This window comes from Erinaceus europaeus, chromosome 12, assembly GCF_950295315.1.
Source record: "Erinaceus europaeus chromosome 12, mEriEur2.1, whole genome shotgun sequence".
Taxonomy (NCBI): domain Eukaryota; kingdom Metazoa; phylum Chordata; class Mammalia; order Eulipotyphla; family Erinaceidae; genus Erinaceus; species Erinaceus europaeus.
This window is the reverse complement of record NC_080173.1, coordinates 17,002,595-17,024,274: the sequence shown is the minus strand read 5'-3', so window position 1 is coordinate 17,024,274 and position 21,680 is coordinate 17,002,595. Positions and strand designations below refer to the sequence as shown.

At 40.2% G+C, this 21,680-nt stretch overlaps 1 protein-coding gene across 2 annotated transcripts in view; it reads right to left on the bottom strand.

Annotated features, from left to right (window-relative positions):
• Window positions 1-21,680, bottom strand: part of EIF4E3 (eukaryotic translation initiation factor 4E family member 3) — a 406,830-nt gene that overhangs the window by 44,843 nt on the left and 340,307 nt on the right. For both annotated transcript variants that reach the window (XM_060202876.1, XM_060202879.1), the window contains exon 7: window positions 2,841-2,970. In XM_060202876.1, the coding sequence (XP_060058859.1) occupies window positions 2,882-2,970 (89 nt within the window). In that variant the 3' untranslated portion in view covers window positions 2,841-2,881. Of the gene's footprint in view, window positions 1-2,840; window positions 2,971-21,680 lie in introns of those variants that run through there.

Sequence of the window (21,680 nt, the reverse complement as noted above, 5' to 3'; positions counted from 1 at the left end):
TTTTCCATAATGCGTGCTATCTGCTCAGTAACTACAGACAGTCACAAAAGTCATCATACAGGAATTCAGTCGTGTAAAGAAACTAAGGGAATTGCCCAAGACCTCTCAGTGAGATAACCTAAGGTCTTCAGTGACTCCGTTAACCATTTTTTTATTAATTAACATTCTTACCTTAATCATTGTTTAGTAATGTGAAACTACTGTCAAGAAGATAGAGGATTATATTTTCTCTCTCTAGCCCCAATAGGATGGAATGAAAAGCAAAAGTGGTCAGATGACAAACTAGTCTAAGTGGAAGTTAATTTTAGAGCCCACAAGCCCTTACCTGGTCTCTAATTCTTGGACTAGCTGTTTCCCTGGGGCTATTTAAAAAATAATTGGGGGGAATCGGGTGGTAGCGCAGCTGGTTAAGTGCAGGTGGTGCAAAGCACAAGGACTGGTATAAGGATTCCGGTTCAAGACCCTGGCTTCCCACCTGCAGAGGAGTTGCTTCACAGGCAGTGAATCAAGTCTGCAGGAGTCTTTCTCTCCCCCTCTCTATCTCTCTGTCCTATCCAACAACAATGACATCAATAACAACAATAATAACTACAACAATAAAACAACAAGGGCAACAAAAGGTAATAAATAAATATTTTAAATAAAATAATTGGGGTGGTGAGTGGTGGCACACCTGGCTGAATGCACATGTTAAAATGTACAAGGACCTAGGCTCGAGTCCCTGGTCCCCACTTGCAAGGGGAAAGCTCTGCAAGTAGTAGGGCAGTGCTGCGGGTGTTTCTCTAAATCTCTTATTCTGTAACTGGCCCCCTTCTCTCTCGATTTCTGACTGTCTCTATCAAATAAAAAAAATTAAAAAAAAAATTTAAATAAAACAACTGGGGAAGGGGGCAGACCCAGTTGAGTGCACACATTACCCATGTGCACGGGCTCATGCTTGAGCCCCAGATCTCCACATGCAGGGTTGGGGGAGGTTACACAAATGATCTGAGAAGCAGGTGTGCAGGTGTGTATCTTTCTCTTTCCCTCTCTTATCTCCTCCACCCTCATTTCCTCTCTGTCCTATCAAATAAAATAGAAAAAAGAAGTGACCACTAAGAGCCGTGGATCTGTAATTCTGGCACCAAGTCCCAGCAGTAATCCTGGTGGCAAAAAATTAAAAATTAGCTAATTAATTAATTACTGGGGTCAGGAAGTGGCTCATATGTCATATATATATCCAAATTTGAGTCCTAGATCACCACAAGGTAGTGTCTACACGGAGAGAAGTTTCACACGTGGAGAAGCAGTGCCACTTCTTCTTGTCTCTCTTCCTATCTCTTGCCTCACACCCTGTCTTATCTAGAGAAAAGAAGCAAATGACTGCCAAGAGGGGTGGAGTTGTGCAGGCACTGAGCCCCAGCAAAAATAAGAAGGAAAGGTCAGAAGAAAGAAAATCTATGACACAGAAGTGGTCTATTAAAATTATGTATAACGACATTTTTAAAATAAAACTAGACCAAATGGTTTCGAATAAATAACAATATGCCAGTAAGATAATTATCACAAGAAGTTTTGCTAAGTTGCATCAACTAGACTTATCCATTTCTCTAAATGAAATAAAGAATTGTTGATGGAGACAAAAGGATAGCTTCAGTATGACCAAACTCAGGGCCTTTGACATTTCAATCAGATTCCATGAATGAGCTGCTCTATTTGTAAAATGAGCAAATTTAAATGAAGTTGAGGACCTTGCTAACACTGACAAATCAGACTAACTTATCCATATTTTTTTAAAAAACAGGAAGTCAAAACTTACAGAGACTTAAGAACACTATAATTCATTATCAGGTAACTACTAGGTCTGTCAATTTCTAATGTACTTATTATACAGTCTTTCTACTTCACTAAAACTTATCTCATTAAACAGAATCTGTTTTAAATGTAACTCCACTAAAGCAAACAAGATGAGCTTATGCCAATGGCTCTTATCATTAAAGCCATTCAATAAAAAAAAAACCTAAAACAAAATGGCTCCCTATATACTGTGATTCATTCTGTGTCAAAGTCACGCAACAAATGGTGTCAGAGTTTATACCCCAAACACTTGGTCTCAGCCAACTTGGGTCTCAAGTAGAAGACAAGTCACAGCTGGTTATTCATTACTAGAGGGAGTCATCAATTTTTGTGGAGTATGATAGATTCATAAAATACAAGAAAATACAAATAAAAGAGAAAGATCACCTTGCCCTTTCTGACTGCTCCCTAAAAATCTCAATGAACTAATGTAGAGAGCTATGATTACAAATAAAATGAAATAAAATAAAATAGGCCATATTTTAGAAAGTCTTTCCAATCCTTTACTTTCCTCAAGAACCCTAACCATGCAAAAGGTTTAAGAGGGAATTTTCTTGTTATTTTTTAAAGAAGGAATCTTTTTTAATGAACAAAACAGATTTAAATTTCCTCCAAAATTAAAGATGAGTTCAATATAATTCAAATTGACTTATTTTATCACTGGGCTGTAAGAAGGCCAAAAATGTTCTCTTTCAACTTTGTATGTTACTCATAATTTAGAAGGTTCATCCTTGTAAAAATGATAAAAGCAGGTAAACATGGGGGGGGGGGTTGTTATAGCCTCTTATGCCTTATTTCGTCTTCAGATCATTATAAGAATTATCCAAAGTGATTATGTCAGAAAATAAGAATGTATCCCTTCTTACAAAGTGAAAATTTGTACTATTCGGTATGCAATTGTTCTGATGAGCTGAAACCATTTATCAGTTTCCTGTACTACACAGGACCCTCCCTCCCCCCTTTTTTGTGAACTGTCGGGTAAATAATCATAAACTCTCACTTACCCTTTCAGACAACGGGCATCACATCCACCCATTCATGGTCGTCAGCAAATTAGAGACAGGATCGAAGCCCTTACCATTGCCCAAGTGTTTAGTTCGGAAACTGGAATTGTCAGCAAAAGCTCCTGGAAGACTGCAACACAAAAATATTTTTACACATAACTAAGATGTAACTTTGAAAACCACCACTTCCTTAAACTCAAAAACAGCAAGACAGACATAGACTCTAGATGTGGGGGAAAACACCTTTCAAAGGAGGGTAAGGGTACATCAATATATCAACTGTGAGGTTATAAAATATGAAGCGGAAATACTTTCTGAGACTTCTGTTTACCAATTCCTTCTCCGCATATGCTGAAAGGGAGCTGTTTACTGAGGATGTTGTACCAAATATTTAACATTCCAGAAAGTATTATATCCCATTTTCAAGAGCTCAGGTAACAATGAGCATGTTTCATTTATGTACCACTTCCTATTAAACTGTTACAGTTTCCAGAGGATGAACATATTACCAGTGATTTTAAATTATGGATTTTTCCTTTTTTTTCTTTTCATTTGTGATTAATAGTGGGTTATAATATTGTAAGACTACAGTGTACAGTTCCAAACCACACCCACCACCAGAGTTCTGTGTCCCCCACCCTCCCATCTCCCCATCTCCCAATGTTAACCACCATAGTTTTCACAAAGTCTTTGAATTTGTTTGCTTCTGTTTCTTTGCTTGCTTGAAGTTTACGTGTTTCAGTAGATTCCTCATATGTGTGAAACCATCTGGAAGTTGTCTTTCATCTTATTTCATTAAGCATAATAACTTCAGTTCTATCCATTTTGTCCCAGAGAACACAATATCATCTTTTCTTATTGCAGAATAGTATTCTATTGAGGATATATCCCATAACTTCTTTAACCAGTCATCTGTTGGTGGGCATTTAGGTTGCTTCTACTCTTCAGCTATTGTGAATAATGCAGCTATGAACAGGAGGTGCATATGTCCCTTCTAATTAGTGTTTGAATGCCAAATGGATAAATGCCCAAGAGTGGTATTGCTGGACCATAAGGCAATTCCATTTTTATTTGTTTAAGGACTGTCCATATAGTCTTCCAAAGGGGCTGCCCCAGTATGCATTTCCATCAGCAGTGTAGCTGAGTACCTTTTCTTCACCTCTCCAACAGTTGTCATTCCTTCATTTGTTGCTAGAAGCCATTCACAGGTGTAAAATAGAATCTCAGTGTAGTTTTGATTTTCATTTCTTTAATGATAAGTGAAGTGGAGCATTTCTTCATATGTCTGTGAGTCACGTGTATCTCTTCATTAGAAAACTATTCAGTTCTTTGGCCTACTTTTTCACTGTGTTGAGCTTTATCAGTTCCTTTTAGATGTTTGATATCAGTCACTTGTCTGATAATGTGAAATGCAAATATCTTCTCCCATTTACTGGATTGCCTGGTCATCCTTGTGTGGTTTGTTTTTGATGTGTAGAAGTTTTGTTTTTTGGTTTTTTGGTTTTTTTTTTCAGTTTCATGTAGTCCCATTTACTTATTCATGTGTTCTTTTGCCATGTCCACTGATGTTTTCTTCTCTACATTTTAGAGTTTCTGGTCTAATGTCCAGTTCTTTGGTCCATGTCTATTTGATTTGGATGTATGGTGCTAGGTGGTTGTCCAATTTTCCCAGCACCAATTGCTGAGAAGACCTTCTTTCTCCCACCCCCAATGAATCATTTTAGTCCCTTGGTCAGATATTAGATGGCTGCATATGTATGGGCTCGTTTCAGGGCTCTCAGTTATGTTCCGTTGATCCAAGTGTCCATTTATATTCCAGTAACATGCTGTTTTAATCATTACTGCTTTGTAGTACAAACAAGCAGGGGAGTATACTATCTCCATTTTTTCCCTTTGTGCTCAGAAGTGCTTTAGTTAGTTGTGGTTTATTTTGTGGCTCCATATAAATTTTTGGACAAGCTGTTAAATTTCCTTAAAAACATCAAGAGCTTAATAGGGATGTGTAGTCTTTTTTTCCCTCTGATTTACTTCATTTTTTTAAAGTTTGTAGATAAATTTACTTTTATTAGTGTCAAGGTAACAGTTATCTAATTTATTAGCTTTCCTTCTTTTCTCTCTGAGTCCTGATGGAACTGGAGCTCAGAGCCCTCTGATCATTTTCCCCTAACATTTACCCCTCTGGGAGTATAGACCAAAATTCTTTATGAGGTGCAGAAAGTGGGAGCTCTGGCTTCTGTAATTGCTTCTCCACTGGACATAGGCACTGGCAGATCAATCCATAACCCCAGCCTGTTTCTCTCTTTTAAATTTTGTTTTAAAAGTATAGGGCCGGGGGTCGGGCTGTAGTGCAGCGGGTTAAGCGCACATGGCACAAAGGGCAAGGACCAGCGTAAAGGATCCAGGTACAAGCCCCAGCTCCCCACCTGCAGGGGAATCAGTTCACAAGTGGTGAAACAGGTCTACAGGTGTCTGTTTTTCTCTCCCCCTCTCTGTCTTTCCCTCCTCTCTCCAGTTCTCTGTCCTAGCCAAAAAAAAAAAAAAGGATGACACCATCAACAACAATAAAACAACAAGGGCAACCAAAAGGGAAAATAAAAAAATACATATAAGACCATAAAATAGGCAACCATCATGCTTCTTCCTCCAAAATTCTCAGCACATTCATGAATTATTCAAGGTGCAAGGCTCACGGAGATATATTTCTAGAGAAAGAGCTTGCTACATGTAATATGCAGGGGTGAAAGTTGAAAAACCTGAATTTTGTATCAGCATCATAACTGCATGGGAGAATTATTTGTTTTCATTTTCAAGATTCCAGTCTTTCCACCTGTTAGGTTAGTACATTAACAGGTCTTCCTCAAGCACCATCTACTGCTTAGCCTCATATTGTTTTCTGACGAAGCTTACTTACTTTACAGAACCTAATCCAGTAAATTCTTTAGCTCTTCACCATGTATCACTCTCAAGACAATCTGCCTTCAATACCACAGAGGCAGCGTGGGCAGAGGGCTCTGCACGTGCACAGAAGAATTCTCACTGGCACTCGTACGCAACTCTGATGAAGGAGCACCTGTGACAGCTGGCAGCATCCTCTAGGAACCCACGGAAACCTTCTATTCTGCTCCAGAGAGTATAACTCCAACTCCCAAGGAAAGCTGCCTATATACATTGTAGAGGAGTGAATATGTCTCAAACTCTAGTGTCTGTAACCTAGAGAAGCTTGTAAAATACAGATTCACAGGCCCTATCCCCCAGGGATTCTGACTCAGCATGTCTGGAGTGAAAGGTGAGAGTCTGCACTTCTGCTAAACTACCAAGGAAGGCATACTACACCACCAAGGGTGCAGCGCCATCATCCAAAGGACAAAGTCTCAACCCTATGCCTCAAAAAAGCCGTAGGGTAGAAGAGGCATGTTCAGGGAAAGAAAGGAAGGGAGGAAGGGAGGAAGGGAGGGAGGGAAGGAGGGAGGGAGGGAGGAAGGAAGGCAGGGAGGGAGGGAGGGAGGGAGGGAGGAAGGGAGGAAGGAGGAAAGGAGGAAAGGAGGAAGGAAGGAAGTAGGAAGGGGGGAAGGAGGGAGGGAGGAAGGAGGGAGGGAGGGAGGAAGGAAGGAAGGAAGGAAAGAAGGAAGAAAGGAAGGAAGGAAGGAAAGAGAGACAAAGAAAGAGGGAGTCGGGCGGTAGCACAGTGGGTTAAGCACACGTGGTGCAAAACTCAAGGACCAGCTTAAGGATCCTGGTTCAAGCCGCGCCCCCCAGGCTCCCCACCTGCAGGGGAGTCACTTCACAGGCGGTGAAGCAGGTCTGAAAGTGTCTATCTTTCTCTCCTCCTCTCTCCATTTCTCTCTGTCCTATCTAACAACGATGACATCGATAACAACAACTACAACAACAATAAAAAACAACAAGGGCAACAAAAGGGAAAATAAAAAATACTTTAAAAATTAAAAAAAAAGGAAAGAAGAAAGAAAGGAATGAAGGAAGAAAGAAAGAGACTCTTCAAAGTTACAGTCAATGCCACATAGCAAGCAGAAATAGGGTGAGGTTGTTCACCACACTTAGGACAAAAGTTAGTTTGTTTTGTGCCCTACAAGACGGAACATAATCTGATCTAGTTAAACTTCTCTGATACCACCTCAAGCCACAAACCCAATCTCCACAAACAACAAAGAAAAAAAACTGTGACCTATCTATTTCAAGAATGTAAAGTGTCAGGGCTGGGGAGAGAGCATAATGGTTCTGCAAGAGGCTTTCAAGCCTGAGGTTCTGAAGTCCCAGGTTCAATCCCCAGCACCACCATACACCAGAACTGAGCAGTGTTCTGGTTTCTTTCTCGCTCTTGGTATCTCTCCCTCTGTATCCACTCTTTCTCATTGAAATAAAATAAATAAAAATTTTAGAAAAAGGAAGGTCAAGTGTCCTGTGTCCCACCCATCCATTCTACTCACACTTCTTCCAGCTACCTGGGATAGCTTTCATTCCTCACACTACAGGTTCCTACATAGCACTGGGCTATATAGGGGCAAAGGCCATTTCAACAAAGCTGTATTACCCACCTACCTCAGCTAACTCCCCAGTTATTTTCAATGACTTGATCTTACTTGCTTTTTCCAGAGCTCTGATCATAAGCTACAAACTTAATTTTCTCATTTATTTGCTTCTCATCCCCATTAGAATATATGCTTGTGGGAGTCAGGAGGTAATGCAGCACATTAAACACAGGTGGTGCAAGGATGGGCATAAGGATCCCAGTTGGAGCCACTGGCTCTCCACCTGCAGGGGAGTCACTTCACAGGCAGTGAAGCAGGTCTGCAGGTGTCTATCTTTCTCTCCTCCTCTCTGTCTTCCCCTCCTCTCTCCATTTCTCTCTGTCCTATCCAATGACGACATCAATAACAACAACAATAACTACAACAATAAAAAAGCAAAAACAAACAAAAAGAATATATGCTTGCAGGCTGGGGAGATGGCATAATGATTATTGCAAGGACTTTCAAGCCAGAGACACCAAGGGTCTCAGGTTCAATTCCCAGTGTCACCACAAGCCAGAGCTGAGCAGTGTTCTGGCAGAGTAGGGGTAGAGAGAAAAGGACGTGTTTGAAAGATATACAAGAGAACTCTGTTTTACTTGTCACTATACTCACTCCAAAACATTAGAAAAATGACTGGATAACGGGTCGCCCCAGCCCCAAACACTTCTAGCACCACACCTACATGCCTAAGGAATTCTACCACTCCCAGTGATCTCTTTAATTTCCTTTTTAAATTTCAGACAGAAACAGAGAGAGGAACAAGATACTATCATTCTATCATCAAGAAGCTTTCCCTCAGTCCCTTGCATGATGCTCCCATCATGAAGCTTAAACCTGGGTCCTTAGACATGGTAAAGTGTGAACTCTACCAGGTAAGCTAATGGCCAGGCCCTTGATATAAATCCACTGAATGGACAAATGAATCAATCATTAAAGTGATTAATTCTTTTTTATGACCATGTACAAACATCCTGGATAAGAAAATGAAGTGATACAGAAAAGCTTGTTGACCCTGAGTTAAAGTCATGACATCTGAAAGAATTAAGATGAATAAATGGAAAATTGCAAGGGGGGAAGGAATAAACAAAGATAAGAAATGTACAGGAGGGGGGTGGAAGTACACCGGGTTAAGTGCATATAGTAAGAAGCACAAGAACACAGACAAGGATCCTGGTTCAAGCCCCCAGCTTCCCACCTGCAAGGAGGGGGGGGTCGCTTCGCAAGCAGTGAAGCAGGTCTGCTGGTGTCTATTTCTACCCCTCTCTATCTTTCCCATCTCTTTGTATTTCTTTCTGCCCTACAGAATTAAAAAAAATAAAATAAAATAAAAAGCCACCAGAAGTGGTGGATTTGTAGTGCTAGCAGCAAGCACCAGAAACTGGAGGCAAAAAAAAAAAGTGTGTGTGTGGGGGTTAGGTAGCATAATTGTTATGCAAAGAGACTTTCATATGGCAGGCTCCAAAGTCCCAGGTTCAATCCCTCTCACCATAAGCCAGAGCTGAGCAGTGTTCTGGTAAAAAAGGAAGGAAGGGATGGATGAAGGGAGGGAGGAAGGAAGGAAAGAGCGAGGAAGATAGAGAAAAAAAGAAAAATGTTAGATACCTTATTCTGGGTTTAACTATGTCATTCTTTTTTTCCCCTAATATTCCTCTTTTGTTAAGGTTTTCCAGGTCAAATATTTTACAGAAGCCCATGTTATATGCACAAGGACTCTTGCTTTATTTCTTTCATTGTTTATTTATCAATGAGAGGAATAAGAGGAGAGAGAAAGAAAGAGCGAACCAGACATCACTCTGATACATGTGCTGCTGGAGTTCAAACTCAGGACAAACTCTCAGCTTGAGAGTCTAATGCTTTATCCACTGCTCCACCTCCTGGATCACAACCCTTGCTCTATTATACTCAGAAAACAGGTAATATTTTGGAAGTTTCAGAAAGGACTCGTGAGTGAACAGAGAAAAGTCTCATTTAGTCTGTTTATTTTCAGCTCATCTGCTCTCTTGAGTAATCCAAAACTGAATATTTAAAAAGTGGAAAAACTAAAGCTATTTAGCTGTGTTTACTCTTTTTAAAAATTTTATTAGTGATTTAATAATGATTAACTTAAGACTGTAAGATAGTAGGGGTATAAATTCATACAGCTCCCACCACCAAAGCTCCATGCCACAACCCCTCCAAGGGAAACATCTCTATTCTTTATCCCTCTGAGAGTATGGACCAAAATTCTTTATGGGGAGCAGAAGGTGGGAGGTCCAACTTCTGGAGCTGCTTCTCCTCTGGACATGAGTGTTGGCAGGTGGATCCATACCCCAAGCTTGTTTCTCTCTTTCCCTAGTAGGGTAGGACTCTGGAGAGGTGAAGCTTCAGGACACACTGGTGAGATTGTCTGCCCAGGGAAGTCAGGATGGAATCATGTCTACAACTTGGTGGCTGAAAGGTGTTAAGATATAAAGCAGGACAATTTATTTAATAAACAGGAACCCAAAGGTAGCAATAGAGCAGATGAAACTTGGGGTCTTCAAGTCTATTTTAGGTATGTTCCAAGGGGCCCATGACTTCAATAATTTTTGCCTGAGGCCAATAGTTAACATGCAGGTGAGTAAAAATACTGTCTGGGAAGATGGTGTCAGAGCTGAGAATAGGGCTAGAAAGCCTTAATAGGGTAGAGAGTAGCTCCCAAACATGATATAAATAAACAAGTATATAAATATCATTAACTGTTTACCCCATTGATCTGACCTAGAGCCCATAAATAATCATATTTTAGCACAGTAACCTGTGCAACCTCTGAGTCCCTGTCAGTCTGAGCTCGCAGTCCATGGTCACATAAGCTGTATTTACTCTTGAGCATAACTGACTAGTTCTCTTTCTTTTTTTTTTTTTTCTATTTATTTATTTATTTATTTACTACTTTGGGGTGTTATTTATTTTTTTACTCACTTATTATTAAGTGGTTAATGGCTTACAGTATAGTCTTTTTTTTTCTTACCAATCCCATCACCAAAGGTCTGTGTCCCCCATCCCCACCCCCTCAGATAACCACTATGGTTCTCCCACTGTCTTAGATATAGGTTGACTTTTTTTTTTTTGACATTTGAATGTTCACTTCTCTATATTCTGCATGAGTGAAACCATTCCGTTGTCCTTTACCTCCTTACTTACATCACTAAGCATAGTCTTCTCCAATCCCACCCGCTTTATCCCAAAGTTCACAATATCCTTTTTTAAATTTTTATTTTTTTTACTGCTGAGTAATACTCCATTGAGTATATGTCCCATAACTTTTTATCTAGTCACCTGTCGAAGGGTATTTTGGTTTCCAAGTTTTTGCTCTTGTGAATAAAGCCGCTATGAACATGGAGGGGCATATATCCCTTTGAATCAGTGTTATACATCTTTTGGGTCTATGTCTAGGAGTGGAATTGCCAGATCATTTGCATTTGTAAACGGATTCTCCATACTATTCTTCATAATGGCTGCACCAATCTGCACTCCCACCAACAGTGTAGTAGAGTTTTTTTTTTTTTTCTCTCTCTCTCTCTCTTTCCACACATCCTCTCCAACACTTCTCGTTTTATTAAAGGAACCCATTCCCACAGGTGTGAGGTGGAACCTCAGTGTGGTTTTGATTTGCATTTCTCTGATGATGAGTGCACTGGAACATTTCTGCATATGTCTGTGGGCCACGTGTAGCTGTCCTTTAGAGAATCTTCTATTTATTCATATCTTCTGCCTCCTTCTTTACTGGTCTGTTCTTTTTCATTTTGTTGAGCTGTATGAGTTCTTTTAGATGTCTGATATCAAATGCTTTCTGAAGTGTAATGTGTAAATACCATTTCCTGGGTCTCCTGTTTATCCGCATGGAATTTTCTTTTGATGTGTAAAAGCTTTTCAATTGGATATAGTCTTATTTATTTATTCCTTCTTGTTTTTGTTTCCCTTGCTCATGGGATGGAGTCTCCAAATACATATATATATTTTTTTGCCTCCAGGGTTATTGCTGGGGCTCAGTGCCTGCACCATGAATCCCCTGCTCCTGGAGGCCATTTTTTCCCCCTTTTGTTGCCCTTTTTGTTGTAGCCTCATTGTGGTTATTATTGCTATTGTTATCGTTCATTGTTGGATAGGACAGATAGAAATGGAGAGAGGAGGGGAAGACAGAGAGGGGGAGGGAAAAATAGACACCTGCAGACCTGCTTCACAGTCTGTGAAGCGACTCCCCTGCGGGTGAGGAGCCAGGGCCTCGAACTGGGATCCTTATGCCGATCCTTGGGCTTTGCGCCACATTCCCTTAACCTGCTGCACTACCGCCCACCCCCCAAATACATCTTTAAAGATAAGGTCCTGAAATGTTTCACTAGTGTATTCTTCTATAGATTTTATAGTTTCAGGTCTAATATCCATCTCTTTGATCCATTTTGAGTTACTCTGGGTGTGTGGTATTAGGTGGTGGTCTAATTTCATTTTAATTACCAGTGGTTATCCAATTTACCCCATACACCATTTGCTAATGAGACTTTCTTTACCCCACTGGACAGTTTCGACCCTTTTATTATAGATAATGTGGTTATATATACATGTGTGGGTTTTGTTCAGGGCTGTCTATTCTGTTCCATTGATCCATATGTCCACTTTTGTTCTAATACCACACTGTTTTAATTACTATTTATTTGTAATATAAACTGAAGTCAGGAATTGTGATGTCTCCATTTTTTTTCCTTTTTCCTCAGGAGTGAGTAGAGTGCTACTGCTATTCATGGTTTTGTTTGTTTCTATTTTGTTTTTTTATATAGTTCAACGTGAATTTTTGGATAAGTTGTTCAATTTCCTTGAAATATGTCATTGGGATTGCAATGGGAATTGCATTGAATCTATAGATTGCTTTTGGTAGGATTATAATTTTAATGATATTCTTCTAATCAACGAACAAGGGATGTTCTTTCATTCCTTTGTCACCATTATTTTTGTAAACAATGTCTTACAGTTTTCATTGAAAAGATCCTTCACCTTCTTTGTTAGATTTATTCCTAGGTATTTTATATGTTTTTTTAATTTTATTTATTTATTCCCTTTTGTTGCCCTTGTTGTTTTATTGTTGTAGTTATTATTGTTGTTGTCGTTGTTGGATAGGACAGAGAGAAATGGAGAGAGGAGGGGAAGACAGAGAGGAGGAGAGAAAGATAGACACCTGCAGACCTGCTTCACCGCCTGTGAAGCGACTCCCCTACAGGTGGGGAGCCGGGGTTCGAACCGGGATCCTTAAGCCGGTCCTTGTGCTTTGCGCCACCTGTGCTTAACCCGCTGCGCTACAGCCCGACTCCCCGGTATTTTATATGTTTGGATTCAGTTATAAATGGGATTGCTTCCTTGAGTTTCCTTTTCTCTGGCCCATCTTTTGTATAAAGAAATGTCACAGATTTATGAGTACTGATTTTGTAACCTGTTGCTTTACTGAATTTATTATTTCCAGTTTTGACAGAGTTTTGAGCATCCTCTAGGTAAAACAGCATTTCACCTGCAAATGATGATAATTTAACTTCATCCTTTCCAATTTGCATTCCGCTGATAGCTCTTTCTTGACAGATTGTGATGGCAAGGACTTCTAGGACTGTGTTGAATAGACGTGGTGATAGTGGACATCCTGGCCTAGTTCCCGATTTTAGAGGGAAAGTTTTAAATTTTTCTCCATTGAATATGAAGTTAACCATAGGTTTGTTATATATATATATTATATATCCTTCATTATGCTGAAGAATTTTCCTTCCACTCCCAATTTCTTGAGGGCCTTTATTAAAAATGGATGTTGGACCTTATCAAATGCTTTTTCTGCATCAATTGATCAATCCATATGATTTTTATCTTTCTTTTTGTTTTATTTTATGTCCATAATAGTCTTGCATGATCCTTTGTATCTCAACCTCATCTGTCGTAACATCTCCTCTTTCATTTTTGAGTGATTTTTACCAAAGCTTTCTCTCTCTTCCTCTTAATGAGTGTAACTAGTTGTTTATCTATTATTTTATTTATGCTGTCAAAGAACCAGCTCTTGGCTTCATTAATCTTCCTGATGGTCTTCTTGGTTTTTATTTCACTGATTTTTGCTTTGATTTTAACTATTTCCTGCCTATTGCTGACATGTGGATCTCTTTGTTGCTCTGTGTGTAGTTGGTTCAATTGGGTTGTTAAATGATATAGTAATGTTTTCTGAGCCTTTACTGCTATAAATTTCACTCGAGAGACCGCTTTTGCTGTATCCTATAGGGTCTGGTAACTGGCTTTTTCATTTTCGTTAATATTAAGGTGTTTCTTAATTTCTTTTTTGATCTCTCCAATAATCCATGTGTTATTCAAAAGCATGTTGTTTAATCTCCAGATGTCAGGGGGAGTTTCCTTTTTTGTGGTTGATTTCTAGCATCATACCATTGTAGTCTGAGAAGCTGCATTTTATGATTTTAATATTCACATATTTGTTTGTCTGTCTTTGTGACCCAGTATATGGTTAATCTTTGTGAATGATCCATCTGTACTTGAGAAGAATATGTATTTATTTCTTTGGGGGCCGAAAGTTCTGTAGATATCTGTTAAGTTCATTTGGTCTATGGTTTCATTTAAAACTGCTATTTTCCTGTTGATTTTTTGTGCAAATAATTGGTCTCTTGCTCTGAGTAGTATAGTAAGATCTCCTACAATTAATGTGCTACTATCAGTATCTCCTTTAAGTTCAATGAGTATTTGTTTTACATATTTGGTTTCACTTAAGTTTAGAGCATATATATTTATAATGGTTATGTCTTCTTGTTGGATTGATCCTTTGATCAATTACATATGTAGTGTCCTTCTCTATCTCTGCTTACTTTCTTTACCTGAAAGTTTATTTTATCTGAGAACAGGATTGCTGTTCCTGCCCTTTTTTTCTACATTATTAGCTTGGAACATCTTGCTCCAGTCTCTTACGCTGAACTTCTGTTTAATCTTTCCTCTGAATATTTGTTTCCCAGATCCTGTTCTTTAATCCATTTAGCTGTTCTGAGTCTTCTGACAGGTGAATTTAGGCCATTCATATTTAGGGTGATTGTGATATATATGGTTTATTTACATCCGTTCCGGTTTTTGTTGTAAGGTTTTTTTTAAGGCTGTTGACTCTTTTCCCATTTGCTTCTATTTGTCATTTTGTGTGGATGGGTTTCTATGGTGATTTCCTCACTAATTGTGTTTGTGCTTTCTGTTGCTCTCTGTTCCTTGTTTTGTATTGTGGTTACCATAAATGTAATAACTAGGAAGAATTAACTCTTCAGCATCCTGTGAAAATGATTGTCATTCCTTAAAAAATGCATGTGTCAGATATTTTTAAAAGTGTTTTACACGGCTTTTTCAATTCCATTTTCTGCTTACAATAAAAGTTCTTGGTAGTTATCGGTATCAGCTCAAAGGGCTCAGATCAAAATTGAAGCACTGAGGTTTTAGCAACTTGTCAATGGTCTAAGGGAAGTGAGGACTTGAATCTACAAAGTTTGAACTCATAAGAACTCATTATTTTCCAACCAATAAACAAATATAAACTCTTTTGAAGGTCTACCTACCTAGATACCCTTCTGCCTCAAGCTTGCTGCCGTGAGTTTTGACTATATCTTCCTTAATCAGACAGGGAAAGCTCAGATACCCCACAGTGACAGGCAGACACTAAAAGGTGCAGTCGACCAGCTCTAAAGTTGAGGAGAAGTGAGGAACATGGCAAACCGGAATATCCTTGCTTTCTTAGTTGAAGAAGGCAGCCACCACACTTCACTAGCCAATATTGCCTTGTGGGAACATAAGCCCAGAGCTCTGAGACCTTTAAATTCTGAAAATAAAGGCAAAAGTCCAAATTTATGCTTTGTGGTATCTCACACTTTTTCAAAGATAGCAGTTATTCTTTTAATAGCACACTATTAAAACAAACAAAAAAAAACCTTGCAACTCTCACACCAAATTATTGCAAAGTATATGTCTCTAGTTCTATGATTCTAGAAGGATTCAGAAATACAGAAAACAGTAGGTATTTGGGCAGAGGGGTCAGTCAGGCAGCAGCATACTTGTTAAAGCACACATGGTACCATAGGCAAGGACTAGGGCTCAAGTCCCCAGTTCCCACCTGCAGAGCTGGTTGCAAAGCTGCAGGTGTCCCTCTCTTCCATTCACCTATCAATTTCTCTCTGTCCTATCAAATAAAATAAATATACAATTTAAAAAAATATCTGGGCTTTTTCATCAATTTTTTATTTGAAAAATATCCTTATCTACTCTCAGAAGGCTATAGTGGACCTGTCATTCCTCTCCTAAGGATATATCCTAAAGAAACAAACAAATTCATCCAAAAAGATCTGTGTACACCTATGTTCACAGAAGCACAATTTTTAATAGGCCAAACTTGAAAGTAGCCTAGGTGTCCAATAATAGATAAGTGGCTAAGAAAGTTGTGGTCTATATACACAATGGAATTATTACTCAGCTATTAAGAATGATGAATTCACCTTCTTCACCTCATCTTGGACAGAGCTTGAAGAAATCATGTTAAGTGAGATAAGCCAGAATGAGGAGGATGAATATGGGATGATCTCACTCATGCACAGAAGGTGAGAAATAAGGACAGAAAGGGTAAACACAAAACATGGACTGAGCCTAGTGTATTGTCAAAATTACCAAAGCAGAGGGTTGGGGAGGGGGATGGCCTTACGGTCCTGGTGCATGGTGGTGACAGAGGATAACCATCACCTAGGTGGGCTGTAAGAATGTTTTGCAGAAAATTGAGAAATTTTACACATGTATCTACAACTGTTTTTCACTGTAAACCATTAATCCTCCCAATAAAAACGTATCCTTATTGTGGCTGGGTGGTGGCGCACTGGGTTGAGCACACACGTTACAATGTGCAAAAACCTGGGTTCAAGCCCCTGGTCCCCACCTGCAGAGGGAAAGCTTCACGAGTGGTGAAGCAGGGCTACAGGTGTCTCTCTGTCTCTTTATCTCCCCTTCTCTTCTCAAATTCTGGCTGTCTATATCCAATAAATAAATATAGTAACAAAAAATTAAAAATAAATAAAAATGTAAAAGTATCCTCATCTAAGGGCTTCCTGGAGGAATAATCTTGAGTATGGGTTTTGTTTGTTTGTTTGTTTGCCTCCAGGGTTATTGCTGGGAGTTCGGTGCCTGCACTATGAATTAACTCACTGCTCGGGGAGGCCATTTTTCCCATTTTTGTTGCCCTTGTTGTTACTGTTATTGTTGGATAGGACAAAGAGAAATAGAGAGAAGAGGGGAAGACAGAGAAAGACAGACACCTGTAGACCTGTTTCACTACCTGTGAAGCCGACTCCCCTGCAGGTGGGGAGGCGGGGCCTCAAACTGGGATGGGGTGGGAGAAGCAATCTGGAAGATCAGAATATTGTACTGAAGGGTCTGAAAGTGCACAATAGCAAGTCTCCCCAAAGAGAGTAGGGTGGAAGGAGAGCTGAGGGAGCTTTAATTTAACTGAAAGAGTTGTAGGCTTCTAGCTAAGATATAAATTGGTCAGAAGATATTCTACCAACAAGAGCAACAAAAGGGAATAAATAAATAAATAAATATTTTTTTAAAAAAGATATTCTACATGTATGATCATCACTACTGTCCTACTTGACCTCTTAAAATATTAAAGTCACTAGGTACACAAAAACTAAATAAAGAACAAGCTGCCACTGTGGCTTGTGGACTTTGTTTCTGTTTTGCTGTGCTTTATTAAGAGTTAAGCAGAACTGGGATTGAATTCCATCTCCAACAAGCTGTATATATCTAACCACACTACTATATGACATAAGCTATAGTTTTATGTGTATGAGCACCTCAATATACATACTCATGTATTATAACACATGCATTTTATACAGAATAATGCAAGCCTATAAATCTAATCAAAGCTGGAAGGTCTAAAAATGGAAATTAAGCAACCATTTTTTTTAATCACAATGGAAATCAAACCTCAAAATAATAGTTTCCCAATTATTGACCTGAGGCAAATTCTGCTCAATTAGCTTTGTATACCCAGAAAAACTATCACTCAAAAAGAAAGGATAAAGATCTTTTGAAAGAGAATTTTATCAAGGGGCCAGGTGGTGGCACACTTGCTTGAAAGCACATTTTATAGTGCACAAGGACTGGGATTCGAGCCCCTGGTGCCCAACTATAAATAGCTTTGTGAGTGGTGAAGCAAGGCTGCAGGTGTCTCTGTATTTCGCCCTCTCTAGTTCCCCCTCCCCTTTCAATTCTGGCTATCTCTATCCAATAAATAAAGATAGGGAGTCGGGCAGTAGCGCAGCGGGTTAAGTGCACGTGGTGCAAAGCGCAAGGACCCGGCGTAAGGATCCCAGGTCGAACCCCCAGCTCACCACCTGCAGGGGAGTCGCTTCACAGGTGGTAAAGCAGGTGTGCAGGTATCTATCTTTCTCTCCCGCTCTCTGTCTTCCCCTCCTCTCTCCATTTCTCTCTGTCCTATCCAACAACAAAGACAGATAACAATAATAACTACAACAATAAAACAAGGGCAACAAAAAGGGAATAAGTAAATAAATAAATATAAAAAAATTAAGAAAGAAGAATTGTATTGGGGCTAGGTGGTGGCACACCTGGTTAAGTACACACATTACCGGTTCAAGCCGCTAGTCCCCACCTGCAAGGAGAAAGCTTCAGGACTGGTGAAGCAGGGTTACAGGTGTCTTTCTGTCTCTCTCCCTCCATGTCTCCTCCTCCCCTCTCAATTTCTGTCTGTCTCTATTCAATAATAAGTAAATAAAATTTAAAAAGAGAAAGAGAATTTTATCACCCTTCCAAGCTGAACATCTGAACAGATGTATTTCAGGATTTCAGAAAATGATTTGGGAGCAAGGCGTGGGGGTTAAGAGGCCCTTTGAGTAAAGGTGGGGGACTGGGGGGATAGAAACAGCCAAAATTGGGAATCGGGCGGTAGTATACAGCGGGTTAAGCGCATGTGGCATGAAGTGCAAGGACCTGCATAAGGTTCCCAGTTGCAGCCCCAGGCTTCCCACCTGCAGGGGAGTCACTTCTCAGGCGGTGAAGCAGGTGTGCAGGTGTCTTTCTCTCTCCCTCTCTGTCTTCTCCTCCTTTCTCCATTTCTCTCTGTCCTATTTAACAACAATGACATCAATAACAACAACAATAACTACAACAACAATAAAAAACAACACGGGCAACAAAAGGGAAAATAAATATAGAAGTAAATAAATAAATAAAGGAAATAGCCAAAATAGCCCTGACCCAGCTTTCTAATCCTATTTCCAACTCTGACACCATCTCTCCAGACAATAACTTAGGTCACCAGTATGTTAGCTGTTAGGTTCAAGCAAAAGTTAGTAAGTCATGGGCTCCTTGGAATATACAATAGATATAGAATATTCCTACTAGCTTTCTCCAACATGGAAACCCCTTTAGGTTGCCTTTAGGTTCCTGACTATAAACAATTTGTTCTGCTTTATATTTCAATGCTTTTTCAGTCACCAAGTTGCAGATTCTACCATGATGCCAACCAGACTTCCCTGGACAGAGGGCCTCACCAATGTACCTTGGTCACCCATCTCTCTAGAGCCCTACCCCACTAGGGAAAGAGAGAGACAGGCTGGGAGTATGGACTGACCTGCCAAAACCCATGTTCAGCAAAGAAGCAATTACAGAAGCCAGACCCTCCACCTTCTGCACCCCATAATGATCCTGGGTCCACGCTTCCAGAGGGATAAAGAATAGGAAAGCTCTCAGGGGAGGGAAGGGGATACAGAACTCTAGTGGTGGAAATTGTGTGGAATTTTACCCCCTCACCCTATGGTCTTGTTGATATGTTTTATTTTATAAATAAATAACAATAAAAAAGAAGTTGAAACAGGTTTTTAAAAAAAAGGAAGAAAGAAAAGAACAGAAATAGCCAAAATAATGGAGAACTTGGGAGTCCATACATTGAAATAATGTGCATCTCTCAAAAATTAAGAAAAATACAAATCCTGGCGTTACACTCACTGGCTCTCTAGCTCACTTATTTTACTTTCTAAACTCATCAAGGCTTGAAGTGGGGCACTGCCTGGCATCTGGCATTCAGATTCCTGCCCTGCACAGTCCAGAGATTCTTGGGCAAATCTCTAGAACCTGCCTCTCTCCCAAGTATCTCCCTGGTGATTTTCCCGAGGACTGGTCCTTTCCTCCACTCTGAAAAGCTCTCCATTGCTCTCCTACACTTTGGGGAAAAAATCCAGCAGGCCCCCTTCCCCCAGGGGTTCATCCCTGGGAGGTAGTGGCAAACACACTAGCAAAGCCTTTGTTCCTTTTCACTTCATCAGAGCCCCAGAGAGCACCTTGGCCCTGGAGGTCAACAGCAACCCTGCCTCAACCCTGCTAATCAGAAGCGGCAATAAATTAAAAACCCATTAAAATATTTTAGAGAAAAGCCTAGAAGTGCTCAAACATTAATTGTGCCATATTCAATCTGTTTTCCTAGAGATTTAGAAAGCCAGATGACTACCTTGGGGGTCATTACAAAGAATGAAGCTTTCGCCCTTTTCAATTTACATATTTAAAATGCATATATTCTCCAAGTGGCCACTCCACAGGCTGCCCAAGTCCAGAGGCCAGTTTAATCATAGGGAAAGAGCCTGAGACAGGAAGCCTTGTTGTTGTTGTTTTTTTAAAGTTACTGGAACCAAAGCCCAGGATCTGTGGTTGCAAAACAGCTCCAGGAAAACAGGTAGAGGCAGCCACAACAGTGATGTTTTCTTGTTTTGTTCTCCCCTGTTTATTTTTCCCTGAAGCAATCCTTGCTCAGTACAAAAGTCTACAGGGAGCTGGAAAGAGCAGCTGTGGTTCCCTGAGGCCAAGACCTAGCAATCAAGTTGTTTACCAAACACTGCCAGGCACCAGGAAAACAACAACAGCACAGGCAGTATTTGCATGTGTTTTTCAAAAACAACCTCCAAAAGTCTGGGCCCTGCGTGGAGCTTCCTTCAATGGCTGGGGGGAGAACTTGAAAATTAAAAGCATCAGATGCACTGGAGAACAAACCCCTTGCACCAAATTAGATACTGTATCCCACAGATTTTGTAGAATATCTATCTTTCAAAAAGGGCAGGAGGGGACCACAGTGTTTCAAGCAGTGGCTAGATAATGACGACAATCTCCTCATTGGTATACCCAAGAAAGCAAATAGTGGCCATCATAGCAAGCTGACATCATTTGCTGAGCTTCCCACAGCTGGAGACATCAATCTTCAACAAGCAGCAGAATCTTCTGGGTGGCTTACAAAACACAGATTGCCAGGCTCCCTCCCCAGAATTTGAACTTCAGTAAATCCAAGCGAGGCAAGACAGTCTCTAGCCAGGTTGCCAATGGGGCTAAGGACTTCTAGATTAGGTCAAAGTACAAACTGTGCTTTGAGGACCGGTGGGCTAAAAAGAGATGCTTTCTAGCTCTCCTGCAGTTTGGGGAACTCACTTGCCAGCCTGACCTCTCCCAGGGATGAGCTGAGCGAAGATGGCAGTGGTCATGCCCAAAGGAGTTCACCCAACAAGAAGCCAGGACAAGCTTCCTATGTGCTTTTCCATACTCTGCTATTCTCTCCCACCAGTTACTCTGTGTCCATCGTAGACTGTGTCAACAGATGGTCAAAGCTTCTGACTTCAAGCTGGCGCTAACCATTGGTACAGGTCTCAGAAGGCAGAGAAGATGGGTGTGCACGCCCTCAACTAGGCCTCTGTCAGTTCAGTCCACAGTAACAGCTATCCTCTCTCCTTTTGTCCTTTCAGTTCTATGAGAAGTAAAAGCAACCTATTTTCAATTAGGGACCCTGACACTAAGGTCAGGTCCTTCTGAGCTAGAAAATCCTAAAACTGGAATTTCATAAAAACAAATACAACAAGTATGTAAATGGTGTATACTCACAGAAATATCCCAGCAGATTTGAATATACACAGTATACATATATATCGTTATAGATTTTTAAGATTTATTTTGAGAGGGGAGGGGAGAGGGAAAGAGGAGAACATATGTGGTACTGGGGATCAGCCCCAGGCCTCATGCATGCAAGCTCTATGCTCTACCCCCTAAGGTACCTCCCTTTATGGATTATTTAGCCATGTAATCCTTTATTTATACTGGAACACTGCTGTGCTCTGGGTTATGGTAGTACAGGGGATTGAACCTGGGACTTGGGAGCATCAGGCATGAGTCTCTTTGCATAACCCCATGCTATCTCCTCCATCCCTCTTATGAATCTTTAATGCAATTGTATCAGACTGTTCAGAAC